At 38.8% G+C, this 23546-nt stretch overlaps 1 protein-coding gene across 1 annotated transcript in view; it reads left to right on the top strand.

Annotated features, from left to right (window-relative positions):
* The first annotated feature begins 589 nt into the window (after window positions 1-589).
* USH2A (usherin) overlaps window positions 590-23546 on the top strand; it is a 697677-nt gene continuing 674720 nt past the window's right edge. Inside the window, exons 1-2 of the mRNA XM_029933401.1 lie at window positions 590-1074; window positions 4856-5021. Of these exons, the coding sequence (XP_029789261.1) occupies window positions 590-1074; window positions 4856-5021 (651 nt within the window). The remainder of the gene's footprint in view (window positions 1075-4855; window positions 5022-23546) is intronic.

Below are 23546 nucleotides of genomic sequence, written 5' to 3'. Positions count from 1 at the left end.
GCTACAACATAAGGTGCATGTCTAAAGAAAATCTATGCAATTCCTTACCTTGTTAAGTAGATAGTGCTAATTCTCTGGGGGCAGAGTAGCACTCTTAAACTGCTGTGTGGTGAAATAGATTCACAAAACTGTATATGTATCCGCATATAACTATATATATAGGAAATTGTTGTCCTGTGGACTTTTAAAGTGTCTGATTTGCCCTCTACAACGGTTACCCAAAGAATAAGTATTCTTCTCTAGACAATGTGCTTCAGAATGTTTTTTTCTCTTTGAGGAGTTCAGTAATGTTTCTTATCAGGGGCTCAAAGTCCTCAGGCTTGGGATGAACTTAAATTTTAAAGATGTAGCAACTTTTCCTTGACACTTTGTTTTTGATTCCCAGACACCAGCTGCTACTCATGTCTTCAGCATTGCTAAGAACGTCTGTGGTATTACCTCAGTGTGAAAACGTGTCTGCAGCTTTTCAAGAATGGAGTGTCTCAACGTTACTTAACGCACCCTGCTTTAAAGTGTTGCTGGCAGGCGGCATTGGCCTTATTATTTATTTAGGAATGCTTTATCAGGAGGAGAATGCTTTTTTGTGAACATGAGTCGCCTGGCTCTTTCACCGCGCTTCCGCGTCTTGCCTCACTTCATTGAAACATTGATCTTTGTGTATTTCGCTGCCACCTCTTTGGCTGACTCACAGGGTCTTTTCCCAAAGCTGGAGAACGTGGGAGCCTTCAAGAATGTTTCCATTGTGCCAACCCAAGCGACATGTGGACTCCCAGACCGAAGCACGTTTTGCCATAGCTCTACCGCTGCCGCAAGTCTTCAGTTCTGTGCCCAGCGGATTTGCATTCAGGACTGTCCCTACAGATCTTCGTCGCCGGGCCACACCGCCCTGTTCTCGGCAGGTCTTGGGAGTTGCATTGCGGTAGACAAGCATGATCTGTGTCCCAATGCTCATAGCAACTCCACAAGTTTTATTTTTGGAAATCACAAGAATTGCTTTTCTTCTCCTCCTTCTCTAAGGCTGGCAGCATCATTTACTCTAGCTGTGTGGCTGAAACCTGAGAAGGAAGGTGTAATGTAAGTAGTAGAGGGAGTGTAAGCTTTCCTAGGGTCCTGAGCCATAGTAGTGAAGGTGGTTGCAACACGGATGCTTAAATTGGAAATGAAGGTGAACACTGGAATTCATGCAGTTGAAGATCAGCTGCTATGGTCGTCCTCCTTTTTAAGTTTACATTCCAGATATTTCCCCCCAGATTTAAAATTGTTTCTTCTTTCCATGGATGAAGCAAGCCCTCAAAAAAGATTATGCTAAAATAGCTTCCTTGCAGACAGACATGTTCACTCGTGCCTCATGTGTTCTCTGGTCCTTTAGTGAAACTTTTGGTCTTAGAGAGGCTCAGCTAGGCTTTACAAGTGCACGGGTTAGTAGTACGAATAATTGATATTTCCTAAGTCTTGCTCTAGGTTTTTATAAACAACCTGCTCCTGCTAGAGTATAAAATTTTCATCAGGCAGATGGCCCTCTAAGGGCTTAGGACTGTGTTTTATTCATCCTTATTTTCCCAGGAAGAGATGTTTGTTTGCCTCCTGAAAGATGCCCAATAAGATGAGTTGAATAAATGAATAATCCTCTAACTCTGAAAAGATATAGCTTTTTGCCCTTTGCCTTGTGGAGTTTTCTGTTAGAAAATATATAGACAAGCATAAAAGGGTCCCACTAGCTTTTATGCCATGAATCCCAGTAGAAATGCCTTCAGTGGGTTTGTAGTGGGGCTTCCTAGGTATCATTTTTTGTTTATATGATCACTTGGTTTTCATTCCGTAGTATTTTCTAAACTGACATCTAATGTGTTTTCCCTAAGTATTTAGAGCCGGTCTGGAGATTTGAATAAGTGTTGAAGTGTTTTTTGCTTATCTTTTGTCTTCCTGTAGAGCTTTTGGCTCTCCCCCTTGTGACAGTTTCTTTGTGTGAGAGTGTTGGCCAAATATCTCAAAACTTGTGAAACAAACCAGCAAAGTCTTATAATCTCATAAGCAAATATGACTTAAATGTCTTTGGTGTTTAGCTGTAATTTGCCAAGTGAAAGTCTGCATTTTTTTTCATTTGGAGTGAAAATGATCATAAACCATTATCTCTATTTCTGTATCATATCTAAAAGAAAACCCTGTTTTTTAAGTGTTTGAAATGTCAGGAAATCCAACCTACTCAGTTTACGTAAGGAATATCCAAAAATTGTCCACAAATATGGCTGGGAAAAACTCTTTTTTCCAAGCCTCCCCCCCCCCCCCCCGGAGATCTGTCTCTACCAAGTTCTTCTCCTATTGGTATCATTTAGTATAGATAAGACAGAGAGGTATTGATAGAGGCAGTAGCACATGGTTTACGGTCTGGAGAGTTCCATGCATCAAGGTCGTTTTCATTCTCAAAACTAAAGTAACTCTGGGAATTGGGGGAATTTCGGGGTGTTTGCACTAGATAAGTAAAACAAACAAAACATGGATTATCCAATTATTGTTTATCCAGGAGCAGAATAAATCCAGTTCCTAAATATTTTGCTACCTGCCTTCCTTTCACATTCATTATCTACCAAAGCTAGTATGTTTACAAGCAAACAAAATAGCAAGGAAGATAATCAATAACATATTAAGAAATGCATTTTCAGTAAGCTTGGGAAAATAAGCCTGCATTTGGCAAATACATTCTTGAGTAATGGTTAAATTTTAACTTGTTGGCTTAAACTCAAGTCAAACGAATACAGGCAAACTCAGTTCTGAGACCTCAGAGACCTTATGGCAGGGAGTAAAGAGACAACCCTTCTCATCCCAGTGATTAAAAAATATCCACCCACCAAAGGGTTAAAAAAATCACAGTAGAATTTCTATCAAGCCATATCTCTACTTTATATAAAACCTTCATGCCATCTTATTTGGCTGTGTTAAAAAAATGTACGTGTTCTCATAACTTTATCACCAGATACATATACAAAATCTAGGAAGACCAGTGACAGTGAAATAGTAACTGCTAAGTGTTCTCCAATCTTATTCTTACCTCTCAACTCCAGAAAAGAATAAATGCAAGTGAGAAGCAATAGTTTGTGGAAAATGTGACCTGTAAGGAAAGTTTTAAAACATCTTTAGGAATAATTCTTGATTCTCCCCGTCTGATCTTTGCTCCTTTGATGCTTCCTCTTCTTGATTTGGTTGTTGACACATTTCATGTCTGCTGTAAACCAGGCTATGCTTCTGTTCTCAGAAAACTCATGAGCTAATGGGAAGACAGATGGATCAGTGTCATTACTTAAAAAAAAAGTTTATTTTCAGATAGAGAGAGAGCATGGGTGCACGTGCACAAGTGAAGGAGGGACAGAGAGAGAGGGGGAGAGAGAATCCCAAGCAGGCTCTACCACTGTCTGTGCAGAGCCCAATGCGGGGCTCAAACTCATGAATAGTTTCATCATGATCTGAGCTGACATCAAGAGCTGGATGCTTATTTGCCTGAGCCACTCAGGTGCCCCAGATCAGTGTCATTACTAGGGCAGCACAGTGTGTTAAGTGAATACCAAGGAAGACCCCTCAAGCAGTCTTGAGCCAGGAAGAAGGGTTCCAGGATCAGGCATAATCATGGAGATGCCGAGTTGAGTAGGAGGCAACCAGGTGAAGAAAGGGAGCCTGACTCCTCCAGTACCTGATGAAATTCTCTTCCCTGGGATGTGCCACCTTGTTGAATTCTTGTCTGTGACATGTAGGCTGATGAGCATCTTTAAGAGCCAGTCATTTGGGGAGATGTTAATGGCTAATGTCAGGGATGTTTGTCTTTAAATAGCAGATCTTTGGGAATAATTCACTCAGGAGGCTATAAGCAAGCATTTATAATATTCTCTTCTGCTAAAAAGTTGAGTGGCTACACTGACTGTGATAGAGAGGAATGAGCTTAAGTTCATTTCTGTTTCTGCTCAGTGGGAACAGAGTAGCTGGTTATATGCAATGATGATATTAACTTAAAATAATTTATATTAAATATAAATTAACACAGAAAGTAAATATTTATAAAAACACCATTTTTCTATTTAAAGGGATGGGGAAAGTGTGCCACTGTGATGAGGATAGAAGTCCTTTTTGAAAAATAATTGGATAATTGGCCTGATAGAAAACCCAGAAAATTCTTGAAAATTCTTCTATTTTATCAAAATACAATTTCACAGTGTTCTTTAGAAGATTGCATGACCTTTCATCCAAGATCATCAATGTTACCTCCATGTCTCAGGTGGGCTGTGTGGCCATGGAGAGCTAGCCGGTCCTTTTACAGATGCTGGCTTTGGCTTCTGGCCAGTCAGTGATGACGTAAGAAGAGATTGTAGTTGTCCATTCTCCATTTCATCATGGGAATTAAATAGAGCACTTCCAACTTCAGGGCTAGCAGTTTAGAGTCTTCTATGGACACGAAATTCTCTTTACATTAAGAAAAAGAGAGAAAGAGATGCACTGGTAACTCAGTACCCAAGCCGGAGGGAGCGGAGCATGCCATTTCTTATAAAAGAAATAGCAGAAGACTAATGAGCCAATAGGCTAAATGTTGGTTTTGCAGGATGACTCCACCACTGTCGTTTCCATCATTAATGTCTAATAAAGGGTGTTGAGGTTCTGGGGAATATACTGTAAGTAAAAATTCCATTTTTTAAATTGAAACCGAAGAGCTTCTTAATTGGAGTAAAACTTGGCTGTGCATAGACTGGCATTCAGGCACTTTTTCATAGTGCACCTTCTGAGTGGGGTTTTCATGCCCCCGTAACTGCACAATTGCCTTAGCATGTCTTTTGATTGGATGCTGACCTTTTCTCTTTTCTGGTTGCTTCCCAAGGTGTGTTATAGAAAAGATGGTGGATGGGCAGATTGTGTTCAAACTTACAATATCTGAGAAGGAGAGCATGTTTTATTATCGCACAGTAAATGGTTTGCAGCCTCCAATAAAAGTAATGACACTGGGGAGAATTCTTGTGAAGAAATGGATTCATCTTAGTGTGCAGGTGAGTAAAATAAAAAATATTTAACATTTGGTTAAACACGAGAATCTGTCTTCCTTTCTTTCCTTACACAGCATCTCCCCACAAGATGGGAAGCAGTATTTTTAGATTTCACGTATGTGTAAATGACAACTAGAGAAAAATAACATTTAAATGACCTAATGATGTATCACTTGATAGTCCAATATTCCCTCTCTCCCCCCCCCCCAACCATTGCTGTGAAAACTCCCACAGAAGCTTAGGACAATGCTCTTTGGCGTGATAACAACCTCAGGAAATGTTTGTTGTGTTTGGTTACTATATTTTGCTAAAAATGGAAAGCTCTTTCAGTGCCTCACACTAATTTTACTGGTCATGACAACATTAGCCTCCCCCGCCTGGTTTCTACCGCTGTCCTTCACAGATAGCATCTGATGATGTGAGTGAAATTTGGCTGTTGCATTAAAATGCTGACCTTAGAAGTAATGAACTTTACACTTCAGACACTCCGAAAGTGTTCTGTTATTGCTTCAGTTGTCAGCCACAGTTTGTATTAGCCTTGGAAGGTGTTAAAAACTGAGAACTGTGAGCTATCTGGTATTTTACAGTTCCAGGGAATGCAGATAGAGTGTATCCTGCCCCCCTCTCCCCGGGTCAGGATGGGTCAGATACTGGAATGGGCCAGTGTGGCCAAAGGTCACTCTTGCCTTTCACACCAGAGGTCCGATGTCTGTAGTCCCAATTCTGTGTGCTCACAGGAGTGGCTAAATAGTGGTTCATGTAAACCCCATTTACACTGGAGGATAATTGTACCCTTATTCCTTTTTTTAACGTTTACTTATTTATTTTGAGAGAGGGGAGCACAACATGAGCAGGGGAGGGAGCAGAGAGAAAGACAGAGAGGGAATCCCAAGGAGCCTTGGTGCTGTCATCTTGCAGCCTGACATGGGGCTTGATACCCTGAATCATTAAATCATCACCTGAGTGGAAACTAGGAATCAGATGCTTAACCCACTGAGCCACACGGGTGTCACACACCCCCATTATTTTTATTGAAATAGTCTTTGATTTCTCACACTGCTCTTGCAGGCTGAAGCAGTTAGCAGGTAGACTTCCTTAGAGGGCCTTGAGAATTGTTATCTGGGTTTTAACGCTTACTTCAGCACAGATACCATTCCTGAGGATTTAAATACACTTTGTTACACATCTTTGTTTTGCCTGATTATAGCTGTGAAGTTCTGTCATGCCTTTGCATAGTAGCTCATTAAAAGCCCTAGGAAGAAGGGGTGTCTGGGTGGCTCAGTCAGTTAAGCGTCTGGCTTCGGCTCAGGTCATGATCTCATGGTTCATGGGTTCGAGCCCTGCATTGTGCTCTGTGCCAACAGCTCAGCCTGGAGCCTGTTTTGGAATCTGTGTCTCCCTCTCTCTCTGATGCTTCCCTGTTCATCCAGTCTCTCTCTCTCTCAAAAATAAATTAAAAAAAAAAACCCTAGGGAGGAAATTTAAAATATAAATGCAAAGAAGTAACAGTGATTGGCTTCTATAGGAAGGTATTGACAAAGTAATGACCAATCCGTGTGTTGTGCCTTATTTACCCCCCTTTTCCTTAGGGTATGGGTTTATCAAATATAGTTGGCAGGAAGCAACATTTCTATAGCGCTAGGGTTTGAAAGGCGAGTCATGTCTGGTTATAAGGCCTTGTCTATAACAGATGATGGGTGCAGTCTGGTGGTATTTACCTCTCATTTGTTCGATAATTACAGGCAGGGGACTAATTTGTTCTATATCTTGAAATTGTCTATTCCCCCCACTGACCAGTACTACAGAATTGGTTTGTAATGTTAAAAATAGGAAAGTAGAAACCATTGAAGATGATGTCAAATAGGTAATGTTGATTGCATATTTTTGTATGAACAATGATAAAAATTTTTTTTAATTCGCTTTATTTTATCTGTGAAACTGCCATCTTTTGGCAGACAATAGTACAGGAAAAGCTGTACAAAAGAAAGTTTAAAATCCAAATGTGAAAAGGTAACCATGACTGAATTACTCTCCTGGGAGTAAAATGCTCTTAAAGTGCCCGTTGAAATCAGCTTTATCATTTCAATACATGTCAAATATGAGTCATTTCCTAGTTTAGGCAAAAATTTCTTTATAAATCATTGAATCATTTCCTTCTTTCAAGAAAAGGTTAAAGTTCTCATGATTTAATGAGACTGCTTTATTTCATATCTGTTTGACTATCTGGAGAAGACTTGTCCTCTCCAATTTGTATACTTCTTTTATTTATCTTTACATAAATTTCTCCCATTCTACATTTTACATTAATACTATGAAGCAGTCATAAAACGTTAGAAAAACTGTATCAATCAGTCATTGGTTCACTTGGCGTTTCTTAGTGGATTTGGAGACACCCAGCATTATGAGAATCTGGATTCATTCAAATGAAAATTAGAGTGATTATTTACTCTAAATTGGAGATCTGCATAGGCTTCCTTTAAATTGGATACCAGTTTGAATACGTTTAAGATACTATGAAATTCATAATAATTCATATTATAGATGTTTAAAAAGGAAGGTGCTCATTCTTTAAAGGGTGTTATAGCGTAGTGGGGAAGAGAAGAGATTGGAGTTAGGGGTAATTTATTCAGGTAATGCTTCTCAGTCACCTTAGCAAAACCCTTTGACTTAGTTTCCTTACTTATGTGATATGAGGCTTTGGACTAGGCGATAAAGGGAAGCTTCCCTGAATTCCTTCTGAATTCACATAAAAAAGTAAGTGGAGTGTGAAGTGACGCACAGTTGAAGTATAAAAAGCTCTTGAGTAGGGCACCTGGTGGGCTTCAGTTGGTTAAGCATCTGACTTCTGCTCAGGTCATGAACTCATGGTTTGTGAGTTCGAGCCCTGCTTCAGGTAAGCTCTGCCCTGCATCGGGTGAGCCCCGCTTCTTTCTCCCTCTCTCTCTGCCCTCTGCTCACTTATGCCCCCTCTCTCACCCTCTTAGGAAAAGAAAGAAAGGAAGAGAAAAGAAAGCTCTTGAGTTGCATGGGGTTGTCTAGGTGGTGACAGAGCCCACTCTGTGAGCTGACCATCCGCCTTGTGCTTTTCTTTCTCTGCTTCCCCATGCTGTCTAGCATTCATAGAGAAATATTTTTTTGGTAGATTTTCTGGCCAGTATATGGACAAATGCAGCTTCTAATTCTGCAAAGAACATATTTTAATATAAAATGTAACTTGCTGTTGCATTATTATATAGTGCATCCAAATTCTGTTTTATTTGGGGATTCGAGGGCATAAAATAGAACACATAATCTATAATCTGGCTTAGTCTCGTTTCCGACTGCAAGTCTAATTAATGTGTATGTGTATTTTTAGTCACCCTCCAATATAGCCGTAAAGCAATGAATTTATATGGGGTGTGCATGCATATGCACGTGTGTGTATGTGTGTGTAAAGATAAAACACTTACTCAAAAACTGGCTCAGAAACCAGAATTTAACTTACAAAGGGCTAGTGACATAAAATTAATGAACAGATCTGACCTTACGCCTTACCTCAGATAGTTCACTTAGTATCAGCTTTCCATCAGTAAAATCAAAATTTTAATTTTCCAAATTCAGAAAAAAAGAAATGAGTTTTAAATAATTAAATCCCTGGGCAAAAATGATGCCAGGAAGAGGCAGACATACTGCACATTGAAGGTCTAGTTTCTTAAACAAAAGATGCCCGATGTGATAGTAATGGATCTCACAGCTTTTATTCCAGAACTAGCATTTTGAAGCTTCAACCTGTTGGAAAATGATTAGTTTTTAAATTAATATTCATTCAGGGACTTGAATCTGACACGATTGCCAATTTAAAGTTCACTTTGGGGTTTAATATATTGGCTATTTCAAATTACATCAAGCTGAAATCCGTTATGTCATATTTTTTGTACTAAACCTGGAAAAAATCAATTCAGACTTTTTATTATCAAATGGGGAACACTGATAACATTAGCAGATTTTTTAAAGCTTAGTTTTCATATTGAATCAGCATGTGCTTCTAGTTATTGAGAGAAATCTCTTGATTTTCTTTCTCAAGAAAAAAAAAGTTTTGAAATACATGAAGAATTTTACTTCCACAGTTTGTTATGGGTTGGTAGGTAAGACAACTTGGAAGTGTGCTCACATTTAGATGCCTGTCATTTAAAAGTAAAAAACTCAGCCTTTCTTGTGAAAATACTGTCTTCCCTTAAGCAGTTCCACATATTTTAAAGGACAAATAGCATCAAAGAATCATCAGTATAGAAATCCTTCAGTAATTATGCTGAAATACAGTAAAACAATTTATAATTTGAAATTGATGAAATTGTGCAACTATGGAGGCAAGAAATGGCTTTAGCAGTGAGGTTATATGCTTTTTCTATGCTTTTTGAAGGCTCCTTGAAACACTGACAATTCAAGAGCCAAAGATGGTTCTAGCCACAGTAATGTGAAAAAGAGCAGTTCTAATCTAATACAATGAAAGGAAGAACGCATGGTAAATCAAGGTTTTGGAATCAATAGATGAAGAATAGGGGGTTCATAATCACTGTTCATGAAATATGTTCCTTTGATTTATGTATTCAATCTGAAAAAGGAAAACTGTTGATAGTGCTGAAGGAAAAGAAAATGCAATTTAGCCAACATTTGCGAGAAGATAAACCAAGTCTCTCAATTAATCTCCGCAGTGTATGCCCGTGTGCACACTTTACAAAGGCCTTCCCATGTCTCTATTGATTGAGGGAACATAGAATGTCCATGCAACCTTATGGAAGCTTCCTCATTCAGTTCCGTAAGCTCTGTGTGCTGGGATCCTCACGTGACCACCACCTCAGTTCTCCTCTCCAAAGACTCTCAATCCGTATTGTTTCTTTAATAATTTCCATAGCTTTTACCCATAAGTGTCGGTGAAAATGGTAAACGTTGTTTATTTGTCCAAAGCTGCCTTTTGTATCTAGCCAGCTGAATGTCACCTGAGTTAGCTGAATAGTTTCAGTTATCTAAAACTAATAATTAAATATCCATTGAATTTACCAAATTCTATTTTAAAATAATCAGTTAAAAATGCTGAGAACAGGGGTGCCTGGGTGGCTCAGTCGGTTAAGCGTCCGACTTCTGCTCAGGTCATGATCTGATCAGGGTTCAAGCCCCGCATCGGGCTCTGTGCTGAGCGCTAGCTCAGAGCTTTGAGCCTGCTTCAGATTCTGTGTCTCCCTCTCTCTCTGATCCTCCCCTGCTCATACTGTCTCTCTTTGTCTCTCAAAAATACATTAAAAATTTTAAAAATACTGAAAATAATAGCTGCCATTATTGAGCATTGATTATATGTACTATATTAAACATGGGATACGCTTAAATTTTAAATGCTAATACTATGTCTGGGCCAGTGGCTTATCTGCTTTTCAGATAATGAGCCTGAAGTAGGTTGAGTTAGATTTACAAACTGAATTTACAGTCTCTAGTTTTTTTAACCTTTAGCTAAAAATATATAATAAATTGCCATGAACTCAGGTCACTATGATAGTCTAAGGAGTAAAGTTATTTGAATCCCTTTACCTAAAAATCAAATAACTGGAGACATGTTTTTAAAAGTAAATATAAATTATGTCTCTACCCATTTGTTGTAAACATTTTTAATGCTTCACATATTGACATGATTTGTGCAAATAATTAAAATCAATATATTTTACAACCATCTCATTTAGATACATGGTCTAAATGTACAACAGGGTATAATTTTATATAAAGTTCTGTTCTATATGTCTATGGTTTGTGGCAGTCAGGAATGACTACAGTGGATTAAAAAAAAGAATATCCCATTTAACGCATCCTGATCACTTGATCCATGACATACAGAACCAAGACTTGTGATCCAATGAAATAAAAAGGAGGGATTCTTCCCACTTGATTATGGAGAGAGGTAACACCATCCAAGTAAAAATTATTTTCTGTGCATTTTTGCATGTGACTTTAAAACACAATATTTAGTCAGAAGTCAAGGCTTTAATTCTTGACCTTTTACTTAAAAAGTGTGGAACCCTAAGGAAAATCATGTAACTCCTCAAAATATTACATACCCACTAGAAGTTGGGAACAAAGATAAAACCCAGCCTATGGCTTATACCATAAATGTGACAGGTAAAGAAAATAATGGCTGATAAAGCATGTTAAAGTCTACAGTCTATTAGGAGAAAAAGACAATCAAATAATAACACCAATGAAAGCAAAATTATAACTGTGATATGTTTTATGGGATTATATGAAGGATAATTTGATCATATTTTAGTCAAAGAAGGCTTACTTGAAGAAATTATAACGGACTACATGGCAATGAGAGGGAATGACATATGGCCCTTCGTAGGAAAGTGGATGGACTTTGAGGGTGTCATGCTGAGTGAAGTAAGCCAGGCAGAGAAGGACAGAAACCATATGTTTGCACTCATAGGTCTAGCAGGAAAACAAGAGAGACCTAATGGAGAACCAGGGGGAATGGAGGAGGGAGAGAGAGTTGGGGAGAGAGAGGGATGCAGAACTTGAGAGACTGTTGAATGCTGAGAATGAACTGAGGGTTGAGGGGGAAGAGGGAGGGGGGAAAAGAGGTGGTGGTGATGGTGGAGGGCACTTACGGGGAAGAGCACTGGTTGTTGTATGGAAACAATTTGACAATAAAATATTATGGAGGAAAAAAAAAGTTGTTTGTAGATTCATCTCAGGGAGAGAGAGACAGAGAGACAGGCAGAGAGCAGGTGGCAAAGGGGCAGAGAGAGAGAGGGAGACACAGAATCTGAACCAGGCTCCAGGCTCTGAGCTGTCAGCACAGAGCCTGACAGGGGCTCAAACTCATGAACCATGAGATCATGACCTGAGCCGAAGTCAGATGCTCAACCAACTGAGTCACCCAGGCGCCCCAACAATTCTTAGCTTTTAGAGGCCTCACACCAAATCTCTGCTTCCATTATCATTGGCCATCTTTTCCCCTTGTGTGTCAGTGTCTTCTCTTCCTATAAAGAGGTCAGTTATATTGGATTGGGATGCACCCTAATTCACTATGACTTTATTTTAACCGACTGCCTTAGAGAAGACCCTATACCCAAAAAAGGTCATATTTATAAGCTGGGGGTTAACAGTTCAATCTGTCTTTGTGGGAGATACAATTCAGTGGATAACAAGATGTATTCAATAAAATGCATAGGATTCAACTAGGCAAAGAAAGTATAGAACATTCTATACATGCATAGCAAATCGCACAAACACCCTTCTATAAAAAGAGAGTATGTTGCATGTAAGCAATTAAGAGGCCTGTATGGGCAGAACGCAGTAAAGTGGAACAGCATGTAAAATAAGCTAGAGGGTTTGGAAAAGAGGCTATATCTTAAAGAACATAGTTGTTAAAATGTTTTCAGTGGGATTGTACTAAAGTGTTTTATGTAGAGAACAGGAGATGGAGGAGCAAAGGAAGGGAGAGAAAAAGTATGACCTAAGCAGATGATCTTTTCATAAAATCCCTTTGGTTGCAGTGAAAGATAACAGTTTGCTGAGGTTAAGAATAAAGGGTTGTTAGGCTGTGCACACATTCCCCAGCGAGATAGGCGTATACCCTGAGCTGTAATAATGATGTAGATCTGTAACGAGGTGGTCATGTTTGAGAGATATTTGGGAATTTAAAATAAAGGACTTGTTGATGAAAGAAATAGAGGTTAAGGGAAGGGAGTTCTGATAAATCCCAGATTTCTGGCTTGGACAACTGGATGGAAAAGTTCCATTTGCTTAAATAGAAACACTAAAAGAGAATCAGATTTTTGATACTTGGCACATATGAGGTAGAATTCAGCTTGGGGGAATAATTCTCAATTATAGAAATCATTAGCATCGCAGAAACTTTAGAAAATATTCTGATGTCCATACTCCATTATGTCTTCATTTATCTGGGGTGAGGTCCAAGCATTATTACTTCTTTCCCTTTTCTTACATGGATTAAAAAGTATGCAACAAAATAATCTGAATTCAAGACTGGAAATGATTAGGAGAGATGTCAGGAAAAATTCATAAAGAAGGCAGCATGTGAGTTAACTCTTGAAGCGAGATAGGATTTAAGTAGGTGGAGAAGAAGAGGACATAAAAATTCTGTAGACCAAAAACAAGGGGACGAGGCCTGGGAGATGAAAATAGCAAAAGGGTTTAGTAAGAGTGAGGGGTCTGAGTTTCTTAGAAAGAAATACATCATGCGTTAAATTTAAAAAGGCTGAAAAAATAGCTTAGAGGTTTACATAATGCTATGAATTTTCCTACATATCAGCAACCCATATTTTTTCACCTGTTCCTTGTCCAATTTATTTGGTAACTACTATAAACCATTAGTATAAACAATGCATGTATGTGCATGTGTATTATTATATAAATACACATTGTATATAAATATACACATGTGTGTATGTATATATATATATATATATATATATGTCTGGTGTGTGTGTGTGTGTGTGTGTGTATATATATATATATATATATGAAGGAATTTATAGGGTATATATATATATATATATATATATATACCAAAAAGTTTAACCGTGTGCAGAAAATCATCACACATCACATTATAATGTTTACCTTTCACAAATCTGAATGTTACCAGTCTAATATTTCACAGGAAAAATTTAAATTCAATAAGACCTTTCCGATGGAAACACCTCCAACCAAGATTTAAATCAAGCTGTTAGTAAATAAATATTTCAACTTAGAAAGTGGTATTTGATGAATTGAGCATTTTTTCTTACTTGAAAATGGCTGGTTCTCAGTTAATAGGCCCAATAGCTATAAATACATAGCCAATAGCTATAAAATACAAAAGGAAAATATATACAAATATTACAGTACACATTATTACATATACTACTAAAATTGAAAGTTGCTATAAAAAGGAGAGTATTTTCCAATGTCTACATATTTGTTTCAACAATCTCTAGTTTTGAAATGCCACTATGGTAATTCTGTAAAATTTGTAATGGTCAAAATTTGATGGTAGTGCTTTTTAAAACCTATATTATTTAATGGAATTGTCATTTATATTATATCACTTTCATCTAAAAGCCAAATATAATAAGAAAGATAATTTGTGCTTTTTTTGAGGATAGGCATTCTTGTGCCCACAGGGCTAACTGATGGCTTCAGTTTTACATGTACAATTATCACTAAAGTCAGAAAGAACAGTGTGCATATAACCTAGGGCAGAATTTGGCCTATGGTATGTATCACTTGGTAATAGAATGGAGAATATGACTTTATTTAAACATGGACTTTAATAGTTTTATTTTCCCATACTGTTTCCCTCAGTATTCCTCTCTCTAAAGTATAATATTCAAGTGTTCACAGCAGCTGCATTTGCTTTGGATGTATAATAAATAAAAGCATATGTTCAAGATACTAGTAGAGATATCCATAAGCCAAAAAAGAATGGTTAAAATTAAAACAAATGAAGGAAACTTTTCCAAGAATGGAAAGGCTTTAATAGGTTTTTTAATTTTCTAATTGAGTACAGCACTGAAAAAAATACTGATACGTTTAAAATATGTATATAATTGTATATTATAAGTGCTTATGTCTGAAAAAGCAATTTCATTCTGCTTTCTAGAGCTTATACGAAATAATCCCTTAAAAAACTGAATTGCGTATTCTAGAAGTAGAAAAATAATGGATAGGTTTTGTTTATGCTTGCTGTTCATGCTTCTCAATCTGAGGAGGAAGAAAATAATTTAAAAAATGGGGAAGCAACAGAAGGGCTTTGTGCTGCGGGGTAGAGGATGTGGACAGAGAGAACCCAGGTACCTAGTGAGACTCAACCTCTGTCAATTTCACTGTGGCAGAGGGTGACCAAGAAAGTTTAGATTATGGACTTATAGTACGTAACTTTAAGTGGTTTGTTTTCTGGGATACAAATCCATGTGTTATCCTAATTGGACAAGTCTGCTACATGTAGCCATTTTGGAGGTGTTGGCACTAAGGAATTTATAGAAAGAACGTGGCTTCGATATTTGGGTTGAAAATCGTGTAGAGTTGCCCCTCACAATCCTGCTTTCTGCCTTGTGGCTCCACTATGGTGCTATCCTTACTAGGAAGGAGGTGTCCCCGTGGGCCAAGGACAAGGCCTCCCTTCCCTAATCCCACCCCACACCCACTCCTCTTTTGGTCCATGCTTAGACTTTGGGAAGCAGGAAGGGGGGCATTCACAGGTGGCATCACAGGATCTGGCCCAGGGACTGGTCTCTGGGGACTCGCCTGCTCTCAGGTTTGCTCCATGGCCCCACCCCGTCTAGGTGAGGTGTTCCTCCTTTTCTCAGGGAATAGCCCATGGCCCCTGTTGATACCTGATGGAAAGGTTGGCACCTCACACCCCATGCCTGACGTTTCCCTCTTCCCTCCTCCCTCCCTTCCTCCCCGCTCCTTTCCTGCAGCTCTCCTTCCCTCTCTGCCTTTCTTCCTTTCTCTTCAGGTCTGTGAGGTTGATTCTTCTAGAACAGGCTGTGACTCAGGGTTCGGTGCTTTGCCAGTGGACCAGAGGACCACCTCCAGGGAAGGGACTCACGTGCCATAGGGGGGACAGCATGTGCAGCCTACCTTAGTTCCTGTTGGCTGTGGCTGCTGGTCTGGTCACATCACCCCAGAGTAGGACTTCCTGCAGGTGGGTGGGGCATTTGTGTTTAAAGGGGGCCTTCTCTGTCTGGCTCCTTCTGGAACACTCTCTGTTCCCAGACTTGGTTCAAAAATGAGGTGGAGTTGGGAGAAAGTCTTGGCAGACCTGGTATGTGCATACTTCCTGGTTGTGCTTCTGTTGCCCTGAGCTGTGAGAGTCTGAGGAGCACCTTGAGGGAGGCACAGTGGGTAGGTAGGGCCAGAGACTACTGGAAATGTTTGACGCAAACATCTGCATTGTCTTTTCTTCAGGCCTGATGAAAAGGTCAGACAAGCAGGCAAATAATGACAACAATAGGCAAGTGTAAGATTACTTTAAAATTAAAAAAAAAAAAAGAAAAAAGAAAAATGTTGGGGGGTGGCACTCATCCTAAATACAATATTCCCTAAAGGGGGACCCTATCTATTGCCGCCTACATTGAGTTTTCCTGGCCTGACGGAGCCCACATCAGCCCACCATGGTGGTACTCAAACAGGTGTTCATCAGAATTGGTATAGTCTAGTAGGTCTGCCATTTTGGTGAACACTTAAAAGGCAGAATGCCTGTACCAACCTGGAAAAGGCCCCTCAGGTGCAGATGCCTTGCAGCTATTTCTTAGGACCGCCCCTGCCCCTAAAGTGTAGGGAGATCAACAACAACAACAACAACAACAACAACAAAGGAGTGAGCTGCAAATGAGATGAACTCTCTGGGTATATATATTGGGACATACGGTGATGATTATAATTTAATCCCCTAAAATATCTGCAGTGGTCTCAAGCAGAGCACCTTAAAGTATGTGGGAAGAGGCTTTTATAAATATTATAAAGAGATGCAGCCCAGACTTCTCTTTTAAAGTTTTTAAGCCTGTATTCCATTTTGAGTTAATGTAGTAGGTGTGAAATTTAGATTGAGGGTTTTGTTTATTTGCTAGTGGATGTCCAGATAGTCCAGGAACATTAGTTGGAAGGATATCCTTCCTCCATTGATTTGTTTTTGCACGTTTGTCAGGGATCAGTTGGGCATTTTTGTGTGGGTCTATTTCTGGATTCTCTGTTCCTTTTCATTGATCTACGTGTGCGTCCCTCTATCAATATCAGATAGTCTAGATTACTCTGAGCCTTAATATCTGGAAGACTGACTCCTCTAAGTTCCCTCCTTCCTTCCACCTTCCCTTCCTTCCTTTTTAAATTTTTTGTTTTACACTTTTCAAGGCCCAAGTCTTTCCATGTAAGCTTTAGAATAAGTTTCACTATATCTGCAAAATGTCTTCTTCAGACTTTGGTAGGAATTACATTAAGTTTATAAATCAACTTGTAGTGAATAGGTGTTTTTAACTATGTTGAATTTTTTAATACATAAACATGGTAAATAACTCCATTTATTTAGTTCTTTGATTTCTTTTGTCAGCATTTTATAATTTCTAGTGTAAAGTGTCTACATGTTTTGCTGTTTATTCATATGTGTTTCATTTTCTTTAGAATAACTGAAATTGGTCTTGTGTTTTAAATTTTAGTTTCCACATGTTTATTGTTAGCATACAGAAACATTAATTTTTGGGGGGACTGTTCTTATATTTTGGGACCTTACCAAATTGATGTATTAGTTCTGCAAGTTCTTTTGTAAGTTGGGATTTTCTGTATAGGCAATCAATCATGTCATCTATAATTAGTAGCAATTTTATTTCTTTTCGGTCAGTATAATTTTTATTTCTTCTTGCAGTAGCTAAAATTTCTAGTACCATGTTGACTAAGAGTAATGAGAACAAACATCCTTGCCTGGCTCCGAATCTTAGAAAACCTTAGGTTTTTCATCATTAAGTATTATGTTGGCTGTAGATTTTTCATACATGTTATTTATCAAGTTGAGAAAAATTTTCTCTAATCCTAATTTATTGAGAGATTATATTATAAATGTTGGATTTTGTCAAAGTCTTTTCTGCATCAAAAATATGATCATATGATTTTTCTTCTTTAGTCCTATATGGTTGATTACAATGATTTTTCAGGTGTTGAACCTACATTACATTTCTGGAATGAATCCCACTTGGTCATGATGGTAATTCCTTTTGTGCATTGCTGGATTTGATTTCCTAATGTATTTTTGTGAGGATTTTTATATCTCTGTTCATGAGGTCTCTACTTTTCCTGTCTTGTACTATCTTGTTATTAGGTTAATACTGTCTTCATAAAATGAGTTTGGGAGCATTGCCTCCTTTTGTTTTCTAGAATAGATTATATAAGATTGGTATTAATTATTCCCTTAATGTTTCATAGAGGTCTTCAGGTTTATACTGAAACTCTCTAGCCTTGGAGATCTTGGAGTTTAAAAAAAATTAGGATTCTTTAATGTTAGCAAGAATATTTAGATTATTGTATTTCATGTTGGTCGGCTTTAGTGAGTTTATAGTTTTCGAGGAATTGGTCAGTTTCTTCTCTGTTACTGAATTTGTAATATTGTTCATATTTTCTTTTTATTATCCCTTATTATCATTGTGCTGGTTATAGAATCTAAAATGATATTCCCTGTTTTCATGCCTTTTCTTATATTTGTTTATCATGCTATCATTTTGTTAAGTCATGTTTATGTCTTATGGATATTTTTGAGAAACCAAATTCTCTTGATTTTTATCTATTTTTCTATTTTTGTTTCATGGATTTCTGCTCTTATGTTTACTATTTCCTTCAGCTCTATTCAGGCTACTTTGCTCCTTTCCCCCCCTAACTTCTTGAGGTAAGAATATAGGTTAATATTTTAGTAAATTTTTTTAATGTTTTTTATTTATTTTTGAGAGACAGAGTGAGCAGGGGAGGGTCACAGAGAGAGGGGGACACAGAATCTGAAACAGGCTCCAGGCTTTGAGCTGTCAGCACAGAGCCTGATGTGGGGCTCGAACCCATGAACTGTGAGATCATGACCTGAGCCATAGCAGGATGCTTAACCGACTGACCAACCAGGCGTCCAAGGAACTTTCTTTTAAAATGTAATATTACATTTAGTTTAGTTCTCTAATGTAATATGTAATTAAATTTAGTGTTTAGTGCGATATATTTCCCTTCTCACACTATTTTCGCTCCATCCACATATTTCCCCATATTTTGATATGTTGTATTTTAATTCCATTCAGTTGTATGCATTTTTTATTTTCTCTGAAACTTCCTCTTGACTCATGGAGGATAAAGCAGTCATATGGATTAATTAGACATATTATTTAGTTTCTAAGTATATGAAGATCTTAAAAATTATATTTCTATAAACAACTTGATTACAAATTTGAATCTGTTGTGGTCAGAGAAGGCATTCTGTATGATTTCAGTTCTTTAAAGTTGTTGGGGTTTATTTATTTATTTATTTATGGACCCAGATGTAGTCTGTTTTCAAGGTTGTTTCATGAGAACATGAGTGGGGTCTGGGTGGCTCAGTCGGTTGAGCATCCGGCTTCGGCTCAGATCATGATCTCATGGGTCATGAGCTTGAGCCCCACGTCAGGCTCTGGGCTGACAGCTCAGAACCTGGAGCTTTCTTTAGATTCTGTGTCTCCCTTTCTCTCTGCCCCTCCCCTGCTCTCACTCTGTCTCTCCCTCAAAGATAAACATTAAAAAAAAAAAGTGTTTGATGAGCACTTGAAATTAATATGTATTCTGGTGTTTTGTGTATCATGTTCTATATATATTATATATAAGATATATAATATATAAATATATATTATTGAAAACAGACTACATCTGGGTCCATAAATAAATAAATATATATTATACATAATATATATTCTGTATATTTTTGTATGTATTTTCTATATCAATTGTCTATCTATATCCATCAAACTATCAACCTACCTAATTTTATCCACTGCCAAACTCTGTCTTATATTTAGTGTATTTAGGCCATTTATACCTAGGCTTCTTATTGACCTCTTAGGATTATGTCTGCAGTGTTGTTACTTGTTTTCTGTTTCTTCCTTCTGTTTTTTTTCTTTTTCTCTTTTCTTTACTGTGAGTTACTGGAATCCATTTTGTGATTCCAACTTATTTATTTATAGTACTTTTTGGTGTATCTTTTTGTACAGTGGCTTTAAAGACTCCGGGCATTACAGGATACACAGTTAACTTCTCACAGGCTACTGCATTGGTGTTTAGTCACTGCAGCAATGGATCACTTCCATTTAGGCTCTTTACCTGTCTTGTTTTTAAGGTAAAATTGTCTGAGTGTTTCCTCTTCATACACTGAGCAAAACATCCAATAATGTGATAATTTTTTCCTCAAATATCATATATTATTTCACAAACTCAGAGAAGGATAGTCTGTGTATTTATTCTTAATCTTTTTCATTCTTTTAAAAAAATTTAATGTTTGTTTATTTGGGGGGGGGAGGGCAGAGAGAGAGGGAGACACAGAACCCAAAGCAGGCTCCAGGCTCCAAGCTGTCAACACGGAACACAACATGGGGCTTAACCTCATGAACTGTGACACCATGACCTGAGCTGAAGTCAGGAGCTCAGCCAACTGAGCACACCCAGGCGCCCGTTAATCTTTTTCATTCTAATGTTCTTATTTCTTGTTTGAAGTTCTAAACCTTCTGTTATCATTTTGTTTCTGTTTAAAGGATTTGCTTTAGTCAGTCTTTCAGTGGTAGTTTCATGAAAACAAACTCTTAGTTTTCATTCACCCAAGAAGGTCTTAATTTTTCCTTCATTCCTACAAGGTATTTCTGGCAGATCTAAAATTTGCGATGGACAGTTAATTTCTTTCATTACCTCAAAAATGTGCTACTTCTGGCCTTCACCGTTTCAGATGAGAAATCGGTTGGCATTTCAACTGGTTGGTGTATTCTCTTGTAAGGTTGTTGCCCTCTAGCTGTTTTCAACGCTCCTTCTCGCTCTCATTTATTTTGTATAAGTTTAATAATGAATGCCTTCGCGTGCATTTCTTTGACCCCTCCCCCCATTATTTGGAGTTTGCTTAGCTTCTTGAATCTGCATGTTTACATCTTTTGCCATATTTGCAATGTTTTCAGACATTATTTCTTTGAAGATATTTTCAAATACCACTCTCTCTCTCCTCTTTCTAGGATTCTGATTATACAAGTACCAGTTCTTTGTTATTATTTCCATAAATTTTTAGGTGCTCTCTTCATTTTATTTATTTTAATCTCTTGTTTCTCTTTTGTTCAGATTAGGTAAATTCTGTTGATTCAAGTTCTTGGGTCTTATTCTGTCCTCTTCACTTCATATTAGGTAAACTCTGTTGTTTCAAGTTCATGGATCTTATTCTGTCATCTTCATTTTACTCAGGAGGCCATTGTTTCCATGGCTGTCTTAAATTCTTTAATTTCCATTTGGATTTTTCTTTAAAAACACATTTCTTTGCTAAGATTATCTGTTTTTTTTTTTCATTTATTTCAAGAGAATTCACAATCATTTAGGGAAAATATTTTTATCAATCTGCTTTAAAATTCTGGTCAGATAATGTCAACATCTAATTAATCTCAGTGTTGGTATCTGTAGATTTTTTTCCCTGTTTCACATCATGATTTTTTTTCCTCCTCCAAGTCATGATTTTTCTGGTTCTTGGTATGATAAGTGATTTTTATTTTATCCTGGACATTTTAGATATTACACTCTGAGACTTTGGATCTACTTTAATCTTCTGCTATATTAGCAGGCTGTTACCTCAGTACCCATACTGAGGTATAACATGATGGCCAGGTGGATGTATACACTTCCCACTTGTCCCTGCCACCACCGTCCTAAAAATGTGGAGCCTTGCTTCCCTGCCTGCTGGCGGATGGGTGGGGTGGAAATTTAGCTCCTGCTTCAGTAGCTTCCCAGTGAACACGAGCCCCCTACTGGCACCACCTTGTCGCTTCTGAGTGGTGATGTATTCTGAAAGCCACTGAGCCCCACTGCCACCAGGGAAGGGAAAACACATTACTGACTCACTACCTTGTTGCCATGGGGGCGGGACGGAGTGGAAACTGAGCTTCCTGCTGGCCCCTGTTGACACTGCGGGAAGGAGGAGTGGATGTTAAATACTTCCTCTCATAGCACCTCCTTGATGCCAGGTGTAAGTGGGGGCTTAGTTTCTCACAGGGTCCACTTCACAAGCAAGTGAAGAGGACCGTTGAGTACTGATGGACCCCCCCTCATACCAGGTACTTCAGTCTCACTAATATGAATGGGGACAGGGGACAGCTCCCCACTAGACCCTGCTCACTTGCTGGAGGTGGTGTGGGAACCAGAGCACAAACCAGCTCTGATCCTAGCACTGCATGCAGTCTCCATGCTGTGAAGTGCGTGTGCAGGTTCAGCTCTCCGCTGGGCTCTCTTCACACCCATGATTGGGGAAAAGAAAGTAGTGACTAGCCCTGACTCCTACCTACTTCCTTGTTCATTCCTGTTGATGTCGGGCCAATGTAAAGACGCCGCTCCTGATGGGTGCTGACACAGGAAAGAGGCGTGCTGGCTTGCCCTGCCTTTCACCATCACCATTATCTTGTTGCTGCCAGATTATGGGTAAAGGGAGAGGCTCAGCATCTTGCTGGTTGGTGAAGAGGTGGGGTACAGCCTAGGTAAGCTGGTTGGGAGATGATGGATCAGCTCTCTGCTCACTCGGACAATACTCTTTGGAGGGAAAATCAGACTGCTACCTTCTTCCATTGATAGAAATAAGCTCTTTACTTAGTTCTGTTAAACTACCCTTATAGTTAAATTGGAGAGTTCCCAGCTCCCACCAAGGGGAGAGAGATCAGCTCCTTGTTTGGTTTGTCCACATCGCCATGCAGGGGAATTGGAAGATTGCCTGCTTTTGTCAGGAGGAATGGAAGATCCCACCGGCTGGGGGAACCAGAGTATAGCAGCTTACTTCTGCTGGGTGGAAGGGTGGATGAAAGATTAGTCCCCTGAGGGGCTGGGCCCAGCTGGAAGTAGAGAGAGAGAAGCGGGGAGGGGGGGGGGTGAGGAACGTAGTGTTGGAAAGGGGTATTTCCATTGGTAATTGGCTACAATAGGGCAGATATTGGCAAAGGCAGTTCCCTTTTTTAGGGCTTTTATCTAGGAGAAGTAGACTTTTCTTAGAACTTATTTTATCTGTTTGTTGACAGTTCTAGAGGAGGTGCGTCTGGAACATTCTGTCTAGAACATATGCGCAGTAATAAGAAAACTTAGAGACTTACTGTCCTGTTGCTCCTCAAATCCTGAGGTTCCTAAGGCTTTCGCTGCCTTCTTCCACCTTGAAGAGCGGTCCGACGCTTGTCTGTTGTGTTATACCCACAGTTCAATTACGGAGAGGGGCGCCTGGGAGGGGTAGAGCGGCTCCACCTCTGTCAGAACCAGACGTCGGTGTTCTCGGTAGGACCTTGACCATCAGTTTTTAATGCTTGGGGGTATAAACTCTTCATTCTATTTAAAATACATTGGCTCAAATGATAAGGAAGGAAAAGAATCCTTTGTAAAAATGAAGTGCATGTAGAAGGGAAAAAGAGGGAGAAGATATGGTGGTCAGACATTGCAGCATCTGTTCTGACAAAACTAGACATGGTTTTGTTTACAGACAAAAACCTGGCATAAATTCCAGCTGTGTTCGGACTTACTGGCTAATGGCTAAGTCCTGATGAGAAATCTGGCCGTGAACATGTGCGGACTCCCGTCCAGTTTCTCAGCAACGGTTTGTTCAAAGACAAGGTTGAAGTTGTTTCTAAACCAAGTATCAGACTGGATATATGTAAAATGACCACTTAGACCAACAAGGTGTGTCTCTTATTGCCTGTGATTATTGCAGCTCCAGCTGCTGGCAGAGAGCCATTCCTTTCATGTGGGCACGTAGAAGATGAATTCTCAATTAGAAGTGGAGGCTTGGTGCAA

The sequence above is a fragment of the Suricata suricatta genome, chromosome 3 (genome assembly GCF_006229205.1).
Source record: "Suricata suricatta isolate VVHF042 chromosome 3, meerkat_22Aug2017_6uvM2_HiC, whole genome shotgun sequence".
NCBI lineage: Eukaryota > Metazoa > Chordata > Mammalia > Carnivora > Herpestidae > Suricata > Suricata suricatta.
The sequence above is the reverse complement of the archived record's forward strand: the minus strand, read 5'-3'. Positions and strand labels throughout refer to the sequence as shown.